The 14,991-nt window shown below is 40.8% G+C and overlaps 1 protein-coding gene across 1 annotated transcript; it reads left to right on the top strand.

Annotated features, from left to right (window-relative positions):
- Window positions 1-613: 613 nt before the first annotated feature.
- LOC115172702 (BSD domain-containing protein 1) lies at window positions 614-13,347 on the top strand. Its single transcript, XM_029730396.1, has 11 exons — window positions 614-763; window positions 1,415-1,478; window positions 1,717-1,833; window positions 2,425-2,592; window positions 4,174-4,228; window positions 6,043-6,158; window positions 9,144-9,212; window positions 10,120-10,204; window positions 10,332-10,922; window positions 11,532-11,635; window positions 11,754-13,347. The coding sequence occupies exons 1-11, from the start codon at window positions 753-755 to the stop codon at window positions 11,781-11,783; spliced, it is 1,410 nt and encodes a 469-aa protein (XP_029586256.1). The 5' UTR covers window positions 614-752; the 3' UTR covers window positions 11,784-13,347.
- The last annotated feature ends 1,644 nt before the right edge of the window (window positions 13,348-14,991 follow it).

The raw sequence follows: 14,991 nt of genomic DNA, 5'->3' as shown, positions 1-14,991 counted from the left end.
ATTGAGTCACATACGGGCGGATTTGATTACTAATCATGTGGCTAGGTGAGTTAAATCTTATAATGTGTTGCTTCATTACCTACTTACAATAAAATAGATATATTTTCAGACCTCTCTCTAGGAGGGAGTGCTATTGACTGGCAGGCCACACTTTACCTTATTTATAATACTGAACAAGCTCAAACGAGTTAAAAATGATAGGCTATAGACCATGAACATTTTCAGAAACCATTTAAAAAGTAATTGCATAATGTGCATCCCATTCACATTTGTGATACAAACTTTGAAAGGGCATAATTTGCCAAATATGCAAACCTATAACAACTGGCTCAGCCCTAAAGGCTTATTCTGAAATATTTTAATAACTTTCACTTTAGCTGGACTTGAATACAAGTGGGTGCAAGATTGGTGTTCGATTATGATACATTTATAAGGAGAATTTGAACGCAATGTTAGATTTAGTTTTCATAAAGTTATTGCACCAGCAACGCCAGCGCAGCAGCCTACCAACGCGAAGCTTGATCCTTTGCAGACACCGTAGTCATAAAGAAATGCCCAAAGAGCGTAGCGAGCTAATAGCTAACAGAATTAATTTGGATAATAATAATAATAATACATTTTACATCAGCTATCTATCCTAAAACTGTATTTACTAGAAGGAGATACAAATTGAAAAACTGCCTTTTTACAAGCTTCTTCCTCATTCAGTGGGGTCAGAGTTCAGTAAATATTGGTGATGTCATGGTCTGAAGATGGCTGAAGGGTGAGTGTGAAGTCGCAAAATAGTTTTTGTTTTATAAATTAACCATCGTAATATATCCCAGTCTCAGCATGTTTTTCTTTCATGTAATATATTCCTCCCTTCATATTTAGCTATTGCCACATTCATCTATTTCAAAACGATGCAATCAGCTGCTTTGTCTGTTCTCGAGTCAATCGGGTTTTGTTTACCAAAGATATTGCACCAGCTGTTTAGCTCGATGGCTAGCTAGCAGTGGCTAGCAAACTGTTTGCTTCCTAATCGTGGAGACAGATGTATTAAAAGTGTGTTGTAAATATTAACAGTGATTGGACAAATATAGTTCCATGGTTTCCACCGTAGCTTTGTTCGCTATCTAACTAGCTGGTTAGCAAGCTAACAGCTAATGCAAATTCACTGGTGTTGGTTAGCAATTCAGCTAAGCTGGCTAGATTGTTATCAAATACTGCATAGTTTCCCAAGAACGCGAAGCGAGGCGACCATCTCTGTCGGCGCCATCATACCAGAGTGTATGCGCACTGTCATCCTGCCTGACCTGGTCGTTAATGGCCTAGCTAAATAGTTATATAGCTAAAATGTAAGCTATGCATTTCACCATTTGTACTTGTTGATCACGTTTTAATACTCTGTCATCACTATGTCTCTTTACTTCAGAGAAAGCTGCGAAGGTTGGTGGGGAGGCTGGCTTCAACAAAGCTTCCAGGCCGTCAAAGATAAGGTAGACACCCATGCTAGCCTGCACGGATCCCCAGATGATCTCTCCAGTATCATAATGAGCCGCAAACTATTGTGTTATGTTCTGTGCATCAAAAAGGCTCATTTAATGTCTTCAATATGACTCATTATAAAACAAGGTGAAAATCAATATCCTTGTGACATCCAAGTACACTGATAATGCAGACATATTACTGTACTCTGTTTGCACTTGTAACTTCAACATTTTATTGTTTTTGCAGTCATCAGAGGCATACGAATTTATAAAGCGTGATCTGACAGAGTTCTCCAACGTGGTGCAACATGACGCTGCGTGCTCCATCGTGGCCACAGCAAGCGCCGTTAGAAGCAAACTAGCGGTAGGCCATTTGGTTCTTTACTAGTTTCACGTTTTAATGTCACGTGCATAAGTAAAGTGAAATGCCTTTCTTGCTAGTTCTAAACCCAACAATGCAGTATTCAATAAAAATGTAACACTAAAGATAACATAAGGTAGAGCAAAAACACCCGAGAAATAGAAATAAGTAGAACATGAGAAAGTAAGCAAACATACTATATACAGGGTCAGTTCTAGTAACATATTTATAATGTGCAGGGATACTGGAGTGATAGAGGTAAGGTGTATAGGGGTAAGGTGACCAGGCATCAGGATATATGGTAAACAGAGTAGCAGCAGTGTATATGATGATTGTATGTGAGTTGGTGTGTGTGTAGACTCAGTATAAATGTATGTGTGTGAGAGCAAATGATGGGGTGTTGGCGTGTGTAGGGCCCTGTGAGTGTGCAGAGACAATGCAAAAAATAAATACAAGGGTCAACTCAGGTTGTGTAGCCATTTTGTTAGCTATGGGTCATAGTGACCCATATTAGATAAATTCATATGAATTACCACCTGGTTATTTAGGCATACGTCCTGACTGTCGTATGTCACCTGTCCCACTTTGTTTCAGGTGGAGGGCTCCTCTGATACCACAGAGAAGGTGAAGAAGAGCCTGTCCAGTTTCTTAGGAGTGATAACAGACACCCTCGCTCCTCCCCAGGACATGACCATCGACTGTGATGTCATCACGCTAGTGGCAACTCCAGCAGGCACCACAGAGGTGTATGACAGCACCAAGGTGAGTATGTTAATACTGTGTTCAGCTTATCACTATGACAGTGTGATTTAACAAATTAAGGACTGAATACCATGCTGTTTTACATTTACTGCTAATATACCAGAATGTTTCTGAGAAATTATGTGTTAACATCATGTGTTATAATTTTTCCACAATCTGTTCAAACATGTAAGAGTGGTCAGGTTTAGAAGTGTTTTATTTATATATATATATATATTTATATATATATATATATATATATATCTCACACACACACACACACACACACACACACACAGTACCAGTCAAAAGTTTGAACACACCTACTCATTCCAGGGTTTTTCTTTATTTTTACTATTTTCTACATTGTAGGATAATAGTGAAGACCTTAAAACTGCTATGAAATAACACATATATGGAATTTATATATACACTACCGTTCAAAGGTTTGGGGTCACTTAGAAATGTCCTTGTTTTTTAAAGAAAAGCTACTTTTTTTGTCCATTAAAATAACATCAAATTCATCCGAAATACAGTGTAGACATTGTTCATGTTGTAAATGACTATTGTAGCTGGAAACGGCAGATTTTTTTATGGAATATCTACATAGGCATACAGAGGCCCATTATCAAGAAACGGAAGATCTCGTACAGCGCTGTGTACTACTCCCTTCACAGAACAGCGCAAACTGTCTCTAACCAGAATAGAAAGAGGAGTGGGAGGCCCCGGCGAAGTTGCCAGTTGAGGACTTGTGAGGCGTCTGTTTCTCAAACTAGACACTCTACTTGTCCTCTTGCTCAGTTGTGCACCAGGGCCTCCCACTCCTCTTTCTATTCTGGTTAGAGCCAGTTTGCGCTGTTCTGTGAAGGGAGTAGTACACAGTGTTGTACGAGATCTTCCGTTTCTTGGCAATTTCTCGCATGGAATAGCCTTCATTTCTCAGAACAAGAATAGACTGACGAGTTTCAGAAGAAAGTTAATTATTTCTGGACATTTTGAGCCTGTAATCAAACCCACAAATGCTGATGCTCCAGATACTCAACTAGTCTAAAGAAGGCTTTATTGCTTCTTTAATCAGGACAACAGTTTTCAGCTGTGCTAACATCATTGCAAAAGAGTTTTCTAATGATCAATTAGCCTTCTAAAATTATAGAACTTGGATTAGCTAACACAACATGCCATTGGAACACAGGAGTGATGGTTGCTGATAATGGGCCTCTGTACGCCTATGTAGATATTCCATAAAAAATCTGCCGTTTCCAGCTACAATAGTCATTTACAACATTAACAATGTCTACACTGTACTTTGGATCAACTTGATGTTATTTTAATGGACAAAAAAATGTGATTTTCTTTCAAAAACAAGGACATTTATAAGTGACCCCAAACTTTTGAATGGTAGTGTATATATTGAGATGTAACTGTTAAAAGACAATAGTTTACAGCATATTGAATATATTAGGCTATTGTTAGCAATAGCATAACGTTATCAATATACCAAACAAACAAAATACGGTCTCTTTTTGTTGCAATACTAGATATCAGAACACATGTTATATGTCACATGATCATTTGAGTTACAGTGTGTGTTTTGTTCCCTAGGCTCGTCTCTACAGTCTGCAGGCTGACCCTGCTACATACTGCAATGAGCCTGATGGTGAGGCAGTACACATGCTTCTTTTCTATCTGTCTTCACTATTCTCATTAACCTCTTACATCTAGATGTTCCGCTAGCGGAACGTCTGCTCCAATATCCAATGATGGGCGGGGCGCGAAATACAAACTCCTCTAAAATCCGAAAACTTCCACTTTTCAAACATATGACTATTTTACAGCTATTTAAAGACAAGACTCTCGTTAATCTAACCACACTGTCCGATTTCAAAAAGGCTTTACAGCGAAAGCAAAACATTAGATTATGTCAGCAGAGTACCCAGCCAGAAATAATCAGACACCCATTTTTCAAGCTAGCATATAATGTCACAAAAAACAAAACCACAGCTAAATGCAGCACTAACCTTTGATTATCTTCATCAGATGACACACCTAGGACATTATGTTATACAATACATGCATGTCTGTTCAATCAAGTTCATATTTATATCAAAAACCAGCTTTTTACATTAGCATGTGACGTTCAGAACTAGCATTCCCACCGAACACTTCCGGTGAATTTACTAAATTACTCACGATAAACGTTCACAAAAAGCATAACAATTATTTTAAGAATTATAGATACAGAACTCCTCTATGCACTCGATATGTCCGATTTTAAAATAGCTTTTCGGATGAAGCACATTTTGCAATATTCTAAGTACATAGCCCGGCATCACAGGGCTAGCTATTTAGACACCCAACCAGTTTAGCCTTCACCAAAATCACATTTCCTATAAGAAAAATGGTCTTACCTTTCCTGTTCTTCGTCAGAATGCACTCCCAGGACTTCTACTTCAATAACAAATGTAGGTTTGGTCCCAAATAATCCATCGTTATGTTCCATCAACGACGTTTTGTTTGTGCGTTCTAGACACTATCCCAATGGTAAATCACGAGCATGGCGCAGAACGTGACAAAAAATGTCTAAATATTCCATTACCGTACTTCGAAGCATGTCAACCGCTGTTTAAAACCAATTTTTATGCCATTTAACTCGTAGAAAAGCGATAATATTCCGACCGGGAATCTGCATGTCTGTAAACTGAGGGAAAAACCGAAAGACGGGCGCGGGGCATGTCGCGAGCGTAAGCATTTCTCCACTGAGAGACCACTTAGTTTTTGCTCTCTATTGTTTCAGCCAGGGCTTTGAATTACGTCATTCCTGTTTTTCCCGGGCTCTGAGAGCCCATTGGAGACGTGGGAAGTGTCACGTAACAGCAGAGATCCTTAGTTTTTGGAAGAGATGTCAAAGAAAGCAAATAAATGGTCAGACAGGGTACTTCCTGAACAGAACCTTCTCAGGTTTTTGCCTGCCATAGGAGTTCTGTTATACTCACAGACACCATTCAAACAGTTTTAGAAACTTTGGAGTGTTTTCTCTCCAAAGCTAATAATTATATGCATATTCTAGTTTCTGGGCAGGACTAATAATCAGATTAAATCGGGTACGTTTTTTATCCAGCCGTGAAAATACTGCACCCTAGCCATAAGAGGTTTTAAAGTAAAGGTCATGTGCCATGTAACGTCACTAACCCGGCTTCATTCCCTCAAAACATAAAAAAGCCGTCAGAATGCCAATGACAAGGGACTTAAGACCATATAATTACTCATTCTACTCTACCCTAAATGTCCTCAGCTGCACTCCAATACTCTATAAATCATGGTCAAAATCAACTCCTATTACAATGAAATAACTTGGCAGGACAAGACATGGGTAGTTTGGACTTCTATGCCACTTATTTTCATGCAGTTGTTAAACGGTCATGAAGATATTGTTTTGGTGTTTTTAATTGTGTGTCCTGTGTTCTGTCCCAGGTTCCCTAGAGCAGTTTGATGCGTGGCTCTCCAGCTTCAGCCTGGAGGAAAGGAAAGGAGAGATCTCTGACCTCCTGGTCAACACCCCCTCTATCAGGGCCCTTTACACCAGAATGGTACACTTTCTAATAGGGTTGGGCCAAATTACAATATGTCAATTTATCAATAATGATTGACAGCCGTTGTCAATGGTGACAACATCGTGATGTGACAGACAGTGGTTTATCCTATTTGAACCTGACTGGTGCCGCGCAGTAGGCCTAATGGAGTCGGGCAGCACATGAGTGACATTCCGAGTAATTCAATGAATAGCCTATGCTATATAGGCCTTCAGAATGCAAGAAAGGAATGTAGGCTAGACAGAGTGGGGAATTCCACCAAAGCTTTGCAAAATGTCCAGTCAGAAAGAATTGTTTCTCTCACTTTGTCAGATGCGTGGGCCTTATAGCCTAAATCTATAAAACATTTATAACGGACACCGTAACTATATTGTGTTTAGCTGTTTTCAAAAACATAGGGTATATTCCCTTGTCTCGCCATTCAATATGAATATGACTTTGGGCTAGTACGCGTTCATCGTTTTATGCATGCAAACTTTCTCTCTCGATCAAACAATTAATTAATCTAACAGTTCCATCTCAAAGTTGTTTGAATAGTCTAAAAACATAAGGTAGCCAGTGGAATAATAATGAGAGAGAACAAACAATATCAATGGACTATAAAAAATGGAATGAAAAGTTGAATCAAGTTTAAGCTTATTAAGAAAGAAATGATCCGTGCGGGGCCCACAGAAGCAACCAGGGTCAACGCCCTTCACAAAGCACGTCGACAGGTCTCCCACAAGATCAAAAACGGGGACCCGAACCAGCAACCTATCAGCCACCAGCCCAAGCTCCCAACCGCCAGGCCACCAGCCCTCCAAGATCCCTCCCCCACAGTTCCCCGAGAGCTGCCCCTCAACCCCCCCAGAAAATAACAATTCCATTACCCACCCCCAAGACCCCCCCCCCAAGCCAAAACAAAATACATCAAGGACAACAAAAATCATAAAAGCAAGGCCTACTGAATACATTTGAGTGCATTTATTGCACTATTTACATGTGTGTGCGTTTGAATGAGAGTTTGTGTATATGCATGTGTACACGAGTACAAACACCTGCACGGCATCAGCCTTAGGCAAACAAGCATTAGATGTGAAAACGTTGCCCACCCAGTGTCATTCAAACATACTTTTTGTTTTATTTTGACATTCTTTTTTATCTTTGTCCGTCATTCTATCCCCTACCCAGCAACTCCACTCCAACTTGTCTCCAATTCCACATCCCAACCCTCACCTTCCCTCAGCCCATCCCACCTATCTCTGCTGGCCACCCTCTTCGGATTTCTATGCACCATATATCTTTCAACTGTGCTGTGATGTTTAACATACAATTTAAATCTATCTAATTGAATAGAATCCACAGATTGCGAGTTAAAGATAAATACTTTCAATAAGAGTATTAGTAATTGACTGACCAGTTCTCCCAACAGTTCTATTTCTAGGATCAATTGTAGATTAATGTTCTGCATTTTCAGCCATTCCTGAACCTGAGACCAGAAACAGGCTACCTGAGGGCAATACCAGAACAAATGGTCTATTGATTCTGTATCCTCACCCAAAAAATCTGCAGGGCTGCGATGACTATATGCTCCAAATATTCAACATTTTGTTGGTGGCAAGAATTCTGTACAATAATTTTAAGTCAAATCAAATTTTATTTGTCACCTCCGCCAAATACAACAGATGTAGACCTTACTGTGAAATGCTTTCTTACAAGCCCTTAACCAACAATGCAGTTCAAAAAATGTATTTAAGATATTTACTAAATAACGTAAACAAAAAATTAACACAAAAGTATAACAATAACAAGGCTATATACAGGGGGTACCGAGTCAGTGTGCGGGGGTACAGGTTAGTTTAGGTAATTTGTATATGTAGGTAGTCGTAAAGTGACTATGAAATAGATAATAATCAGCGAGTAGCAGCAGTGTTAAAAACAAAGGGGGGGCAATTGATTAATTGTTCAGCAGTCTTATTGGTTGGGGGTAGACGCTTTGGATAAGTAAAGCTTTTCGAGAGAGGTTTAGTGCTCTTCGATTTAATAATCTCAACCCACCCAGTTCATATTCATTATATAGTTAGGCACGCATTATCTTGTCTGGTTAAGCAACCCAGATAAAGGAAAATATTTTTTGCTCATATGATTTGAAAAACGAATCACCAGGAGTAGGCAACGCCATAAGTGAGTAAACGGAGATATGACTAAGGAGTTAATCAGGGCAATTTTTCCGTAAATAGACACGTATTTACCTCACCATGGCTGCAGGATCTTGTCTATTTTTACAAGTTTTCTATTGAAATTCATTGTGGAGAGCTCATTTATATATTTTGTGATATGCATACCAACTATGTCTACTTCACCGTCAGCCCATTTTATAGGTAAACTGCAGGGTAATGTAAAAGTTGTCTTTTTTTTTAATCCAAAATGTAATATTGTACACTAATCATAATTAGGTTTTAGTCCAGAGAGAACAGAAAAGTTATCTAGATCTTCAATGAGACATTGCAGGGATCTAGTTTACGGTCTTAATATAAAACTTGAGTCATCAGCATACATGGACACCTTTGTTTTTAAGCCTTGGATTTCTTATCCACCCAATGATTTCTAACCTAACTCTTACTGCAGTAAGACAGCCCGTTCAACTTCAGTTGACTGTCACTTTGCTCCATCATGTGCACGAGTCTCACACACACACACCTGTCCCATGCTGAAACTCCACCAGAAAGGAATATTAGAAACGATTTGCCTGCACTTAGCGTCTGCCCAGGCTTTCAGCGTTATCTTGAGTCATGTTGTATATTTGTTTATTTTTTTGGGCCAATACCAGCATACATCACAATGTTTTATGAGTACATAATCACGATAGGACAAAGGTTGACATCGCTCAACCCTACTTTATAACCCTCCTGTTCAGACCTTATATCATAGAAGTTAGATAGAAGTTAATACCTTTTTTAAATGTTCTGTGCGTTGTGTAAGAGTAAGTATTTTCATCCATAGGTGCCAGCAGCTGTAGCCCATTCTGAATTCTGGCAGCGGTATTTCTACAAAGTCTTTCAGTTGGACCAGGTAATTCACTCACTTTTTTTTGTTTGTTACTGGCATGTATAGCTCTCATGAACCATCATGCACCCTCTTCTATCAGAATCCCATGTTAGAATGTAAACTGCACCCCTGCTGACCAGTTGTAGATCAGTTTGGAGAGAGGCTCCTACCTCAGAGTAGAGCTCTGCTACCCGACCGGAGCCCCCGATATTATACGTAGCCGGATAGCGGCTGTTTTTTCATCAATAACTAGGGTACGGGCAGGGCTTGGGTATCACTAAAGAGGATTTAGAGGCTCCCGAGTGGCGCAGCGGTTTAAATGGAAAGGCAAAGGGGGATACCTAGTCAGTTGTCCAACTGAATGTATTCAACTGAAATGTGTCTTCTGGATACTCAGAGCTCCATGAGCAGCTAATGGATTTACTAACGGAGGAAGTTATTTCTGATTTTGGGCCGAGACGGCCTTATATTTGGCAGAGTCAATCAGGCCTGGGTAGGGTAAGGGTTGAACGTCGCGTGCATGAGTAGGGCTCTGGCTTACAATTCATGCCTGTGCAGGGCTCTACCTCAGAGCTCTGGTAGCTTAGTAGACCCTTGGAAAACTAATCTTGCCACCCAGAACCAAATCTTCCGCTATTTTATTTGGATTCAGACGCTTTCCCGTGTGTCCTAACAAAGCTCATTCCAATCCTCTCCCTCCCTTTCTGGAAAGTACACATGTTTTTATGATATTTTGTGTGCTGCATGCTGACAAAATGGAGGTATCAGACAATGCATTTGGTGCAACTATTTCACAGGTAAGCTATGTTTATTAGAGAATTTCCCAGTTCAAATCCCTGTCCCCACTTCATATCATCACCGTAGCCGATAAATAGACACTAAAAAGCTGGTAGTGTTCTGCTGATGGGTTACTAATGTGACTGACCACCAGGAGGAGGCCAGGCGAGTGGCCTTGAAGCAGAGAGCAGAGCAGACTACCCACACAGAGGCTCTGGGCTGGGAGGAGGAGGATGAAGGTATGTTGGATAGGGCATTTTACAATGGTGAAATGTCTTCTGTGAGATGTGACCTGAAAGAAGTCAGTCAGACTAGTACAGGTCTGTCTCGTGACTCACTGTTTTCTCTCCCTTATTTCTACCCCAGATGACTTCCTTGGCGCCACGTCTTCATCTCGCCTGGACTTCACACCCCCATTGGACGACCCTGCGACCCAGCTGTCCCCACTTACTCCAGTCACAATGGCGACGACCCCACTCAGCCCCATCCCATCTCCGAGCGGGGAGCGCTCCTCTCCCCTCTCCCTGAGCAGCGACAGCGGCAGCCTGCCCACCCAGGTGGAGGTGAGACCAGCCAGGCCACAGCCTGCAGTCGTGGAGCTGTCCCAGAAACTCAACAAGGCCAGCCTGGAGGAGAGGGAGCCAGAGGGGCAGCAGCAGGAGGAGGAGAAGAGGGTTCAGTTAGAGGCCCCAGCCCAGCCCGAGCCTGCAGAGAAGGCTACAGCTGAAAGAATAACAGTGAAGGCCCCAGCTACCACAGTGAAGGCCCCAGCTACCACAGTGAAGGCCCCAGCTACCACAGTGAAGGCCCCAGCTACCACAGTGAAGGCCCCAGCTACCACAGTCCAGGCCCCAGCTACCACCATCAGACCAGAGACAGAGGGGCCCCAGGACCTGAGGGTGTTTGAGCTCAACTCTGACAGCGGGAAGTCTACACCTTCAAACAATGGCAAGAAAGGTAAAAGGACATTCTATTCAGTTATTGGTGTGACTGTGGTAACAGGGTTTGATTGAATAGGGCCTAAGCTGTTCATCAAAATCAAACACATTTTTATTTGTCACATGCGCCGAATACAACAGGTGTAGAATTTACCGTGAAGTGCTTACATATGAGCCCTTTCCCAACAATGCAGATTTAAAAGTAAGAAAACAGTTATAATTAGTAAATAAGAAGGGGAAAAATGGAAACGGTAACACAATAAAATAAAATAACAATAAAACAACTAGGCTATATACAAGAAGTACTGATACAGAGTCAATGTGCAGGGGTACGGGGTAGTTGAGGTAATATGTAGGTAGGAGTAAAAGTGACTAGACAATCAGGATAGATAAATAGAATAGCCGTGTGTGTGTGTGTGTGTGTGTGTGTGTGTGTGTGTGTGTGTGTGTGTGTGTGTGTGTGTGTGTGTGTGTGTGTGTGTGTGTGTGTGTGTGTGTGTGTTGGAGTGTCAGTGTAGTATGTGTGGGTAAAGTTCAGTGAGTGTGCATAGAGCCAGTGTAAGAATAGTATTCTAGAGGAGTGTTAAGTGGTCCCATCTGACCCTGTGCTTCACCCTGACCCCTGCAGGGTCCAGCACAGATGTCAGTGAGGACTGGGAGAAGGACTTTGACCTGGACATGACAGAAGACGAGGTCCAGATGGTGCTCTCTAGAGTTGAGGCTACAGGAGAGGTGGGCAATAAATACAAATGTTCCTGTTGCATTTCTTCTAACTCCAAACTGTAACAAAAAAAAACATGCCTAGTTAGTTCAATTATGTTGAACTAAATGATTTTTTTTTATTTTTCAGCTGGAGGAGGACTGGGAGAACTGGAACTGATGATTGCTGTGGCGTACTGTTTCTATGCCGCCATTAAAGCGAGTTCTCAGCAGACGAACCATGCTTAACGTGTTTTACCTCTGTCCACGCCGTCACCGTGTCACGTTTGTTCGTAGGGGAATGTCCCTTTGGTTTGGACCATGTTGCTGAAGGCGCTAGCATAGCAATGGCAATGCAAGACAATAAGATTAGAGCCAAGGCACCATCAGCTGTCAGTTTGTGCATATAGGTTTCAATGCTGATTTACTCAGTCTTTTTGGTTATTTCTTGAAAGCTGCTGCTCTCCCTCTATCTTCTGAAATGCCATTAAGTACATGTAAATTGTTGCTAGTGAACTTCTTCAAAGTTATGAGTGGCGGGAATTATTACTTCACTTTAGGCTGAAGAATAGCCATAAAACTGTAACGCTGCTTATCACCTTTCATGAGATGAAATTCTTCATGTGATTTATTGAATGGTGAATATATTGATTTAAACTTTTTTTTTAATATTTCTTTTCCCCCTCAAGTGATTTACTAACTTGCCTATCTTATGCAAGTGAATATTCATAAGGGAACATATTTTGGCCTTTTTATAGAGAGCTTTCATTTTGGATTCACTCCCAACCCTAGATACATATGACCTTGACAGACAAGCGATAGTGTGGACAGGATATCCAAATGTTTTGTCACACAGATCTGAGTTGTGCATTTGCCATTCTGTCTGTTTTCATCCCTGCCCTGCTGTAATTGACATGAACATGTCAGCTCTTCTGTGACCTCCAGGGGCCACATTTCCGCTTTATTTCCTGTCTCTGCTACAATAATCTATTATTCGATCAGTCCACGTCTAATATTATTCTGGGTGGGTAAGGGTCTCCATTTATTGTCAATCGTCAAAAGAGAAGATGATAATGACGCAATAAAGAGGCTGCAAAATGTTTCAGGTGTCATGGTGCCAGAGTATTGGGCTTGGATGTCTGAGGAGGTATGGCCTGTTGTCATGTTATTTCTGATGTAAAGTAATGAATGAGATCCCACAGCCTGCTTAGTATGGACATATAGACTGCACAATAGCTCTGAGTATGGAGCTGCAGAGAGCCAAGAGGAAATGAGGGCTTTGTCTGCTTGATTTATTTAACAATAGAGTATAGACTAGCTTCATTCTGCAGTATCGCTTCATACTATTCTACTATTTTATTGTCATAATTGTCTTGATCAGTTTAAACCGTTGCCAAGACTCAAAGCATAAAGATTTAGTGTATAGATCTCTACAATTACTGCTTTTCATGTGAATGTTATTTCTCTGAGCATTGTTTTGCATGTCAGTGCAATCACTTATGCAAACTGTTTTACAGCAGGTGTACTGTTTTAAGTTGTAAGGTCGCTTACTAGCTTGTAGTTGCTAAAGGAATTACCTGTTTATAATGAATTGATTGATATGTTGCATGTCTCAAGTTCTCTATGTATTTCACGTTAATACATATATTTGCACTTTAAACAATACGTTTAAAGCTGTTAATTTTAGGCAATTATATTTTCCTCTATTTTTTCAAATGATCATTGTCATTAAAAAGAGTATCATGTAAACGAATAGTCAATGTGAGTTGGATTTCCAAAAAAGATCATGTTCCTAAACGGCACACTTGTAGAAAAAAAGCTAAAGTGGAGTTTGACTCCCAGCTGTCGCTGGGTTTCTAGAAAATGATTGCTGCTGAAATGTGAACTCATCAAGAGCTAAACGTTCAGGGAATCATCTTTGCCATTATGTTGGCACACACCTTGCCAAAGTAACGTCCTCAGACAGAAGTCATCATTCTGGTTTTACGCACCACATGGAAGGTTGACAGTTTATTGAAGTTGAAAGTTTAATTTCCTTTCGTGGGAAAATATACATTTTGATTACCGTGTAAAAAGGTAAGTACATATGTAAACCCTAAGCAACTCGCATATTAATCATAGTTGTAGCCTAAACGTGTCAAATCCTACAAACCACATGATTTGTAGAGATTGAGAAGATTCAACATGAACAGGGATCACTACCAGACTAGAGTGCAAAAATAGTTCGCTGCCCGGAGAGCCATATAGGCGGACTAAACTTCCTTTTTGCAGCAAAGACATGCCAACCAACATACATCAATGTCCCGCCATCTCGGTAATTAGGTCATCATAGTCTACAGTCCTAGTAGGCCACGAATCAGACATTCAACAATTCAAATATGTCAAGAGAGCAAGTTTTTTTCTTCTTCTCACTGATAGCCATCTGCGTAGGTGTCCAGGGTAACCACTGCATGGCCATTTGGCGTGATGAGGCATGTGTAGAGTCCAATGTGAGCGAGGCCTCGCAAAGCACCGAGAACTGAGTAGGGAGTCCGACCAGCTTGCCTATAAAGGCAGAACGTAGCAGTTCAATTGCTGGTGATACAAATGTGAGAGCTACTGTATAATTAGGGAACATTCGCACTTAAACCGAACCAAGCATTATCCTTTGTTAAACCATTTTTTTTCTTATGCATTTATGTAGTTGTATTGATTTCTGTCTGGTATGGCTAAGTACCATAGAGTGGCCCAGCATCGGCCGGGGTAGGCCGTCATTGTAAATAAGAATTCGTTCTTAACTGACTTGCCTAGTAAAATAAAGGTATTAAATAAATACACTGATGGATGTCTCGCCTCCTTTTTGGGGAGCAATGAAGTAACGGGGCTAAAGAATGCTTAGGATGTTTATTTCAAAGTAAGCCACCGTGTGGCAGTGTTGTTCCATTTACCTCAAATTCAGATCATGACGCTCCTTTCTACTTCTTTCCAATGGTTGATGTAGCACCATTGTTTATCCGTCAAAACCACTGGAGCTAATTCTGAATTGGTATTTATGATTCACAGTTTACCCCGTCACTGTAGATCACAATTTTCTCTATGTCCAAAGCTGTAATGGGTATTTGTGCCGATACCATCTTCCATTTTTTTGCTAGTAGGATGTAGCGACAGCAGAAATCCTTCATTGGAAAAATGCTGCTTTAATTTTATCGTTTTTGCACAGAAAAAGATGCATATGAACCCATGATAGTACATTTGATATCTGAGGTATTTTGTCTCTAGTTTCCCCCATTTTATATTGGTTGACATGAGAGTGTATGGGCTTGGCTTGTGTTTGATTATGATGGCAGTTGTGGTGTGTGTATGCATGAGACAGAGTGGTTAATTTAGGTCACACAGAACACCTGCAGAGC

Source organism: Salmo trutta, chromosome 33, assembly GCF_901001165.1.
Source record: "Salmo trutta chromosome 33, fSalTru1.1, whole genome shotgun sequence".
Lineage (NCBI taxonomy): Eukaryota > Metazoa > Chordata > Actinopteri > Salmoniformes > Salmonidae > Salmo > Salmo trutta.
The sequence above is the reverse complement of the archived record's forward strand: the minus strand, read 5'-3'. Positions and strand labels throughout refer to the sequence as shown.

What these genes read in the sequence shown, in the direction of transcription:
- LOC115172702 (XM_029730396.1), top strand. An exon ending in AGGTGTATGACAGCACCAAG is followed by an intron (nt 2,593 to 4,173) that starts GTGAGTATGTTA and finishes TTTGTTCCCTAG; the next exon opens with GCTCGTCTCTACAGTCTGCA. An exon ending in ATACTGCAATGAGCCTGATG is followed by an intron (nt 4,229 to 6,042) that starts GTGAGGCAGTAC and finishes GTTCTGTCCCAG; the next exon opens with GTTCCCTAGAGCAGTTTGAT.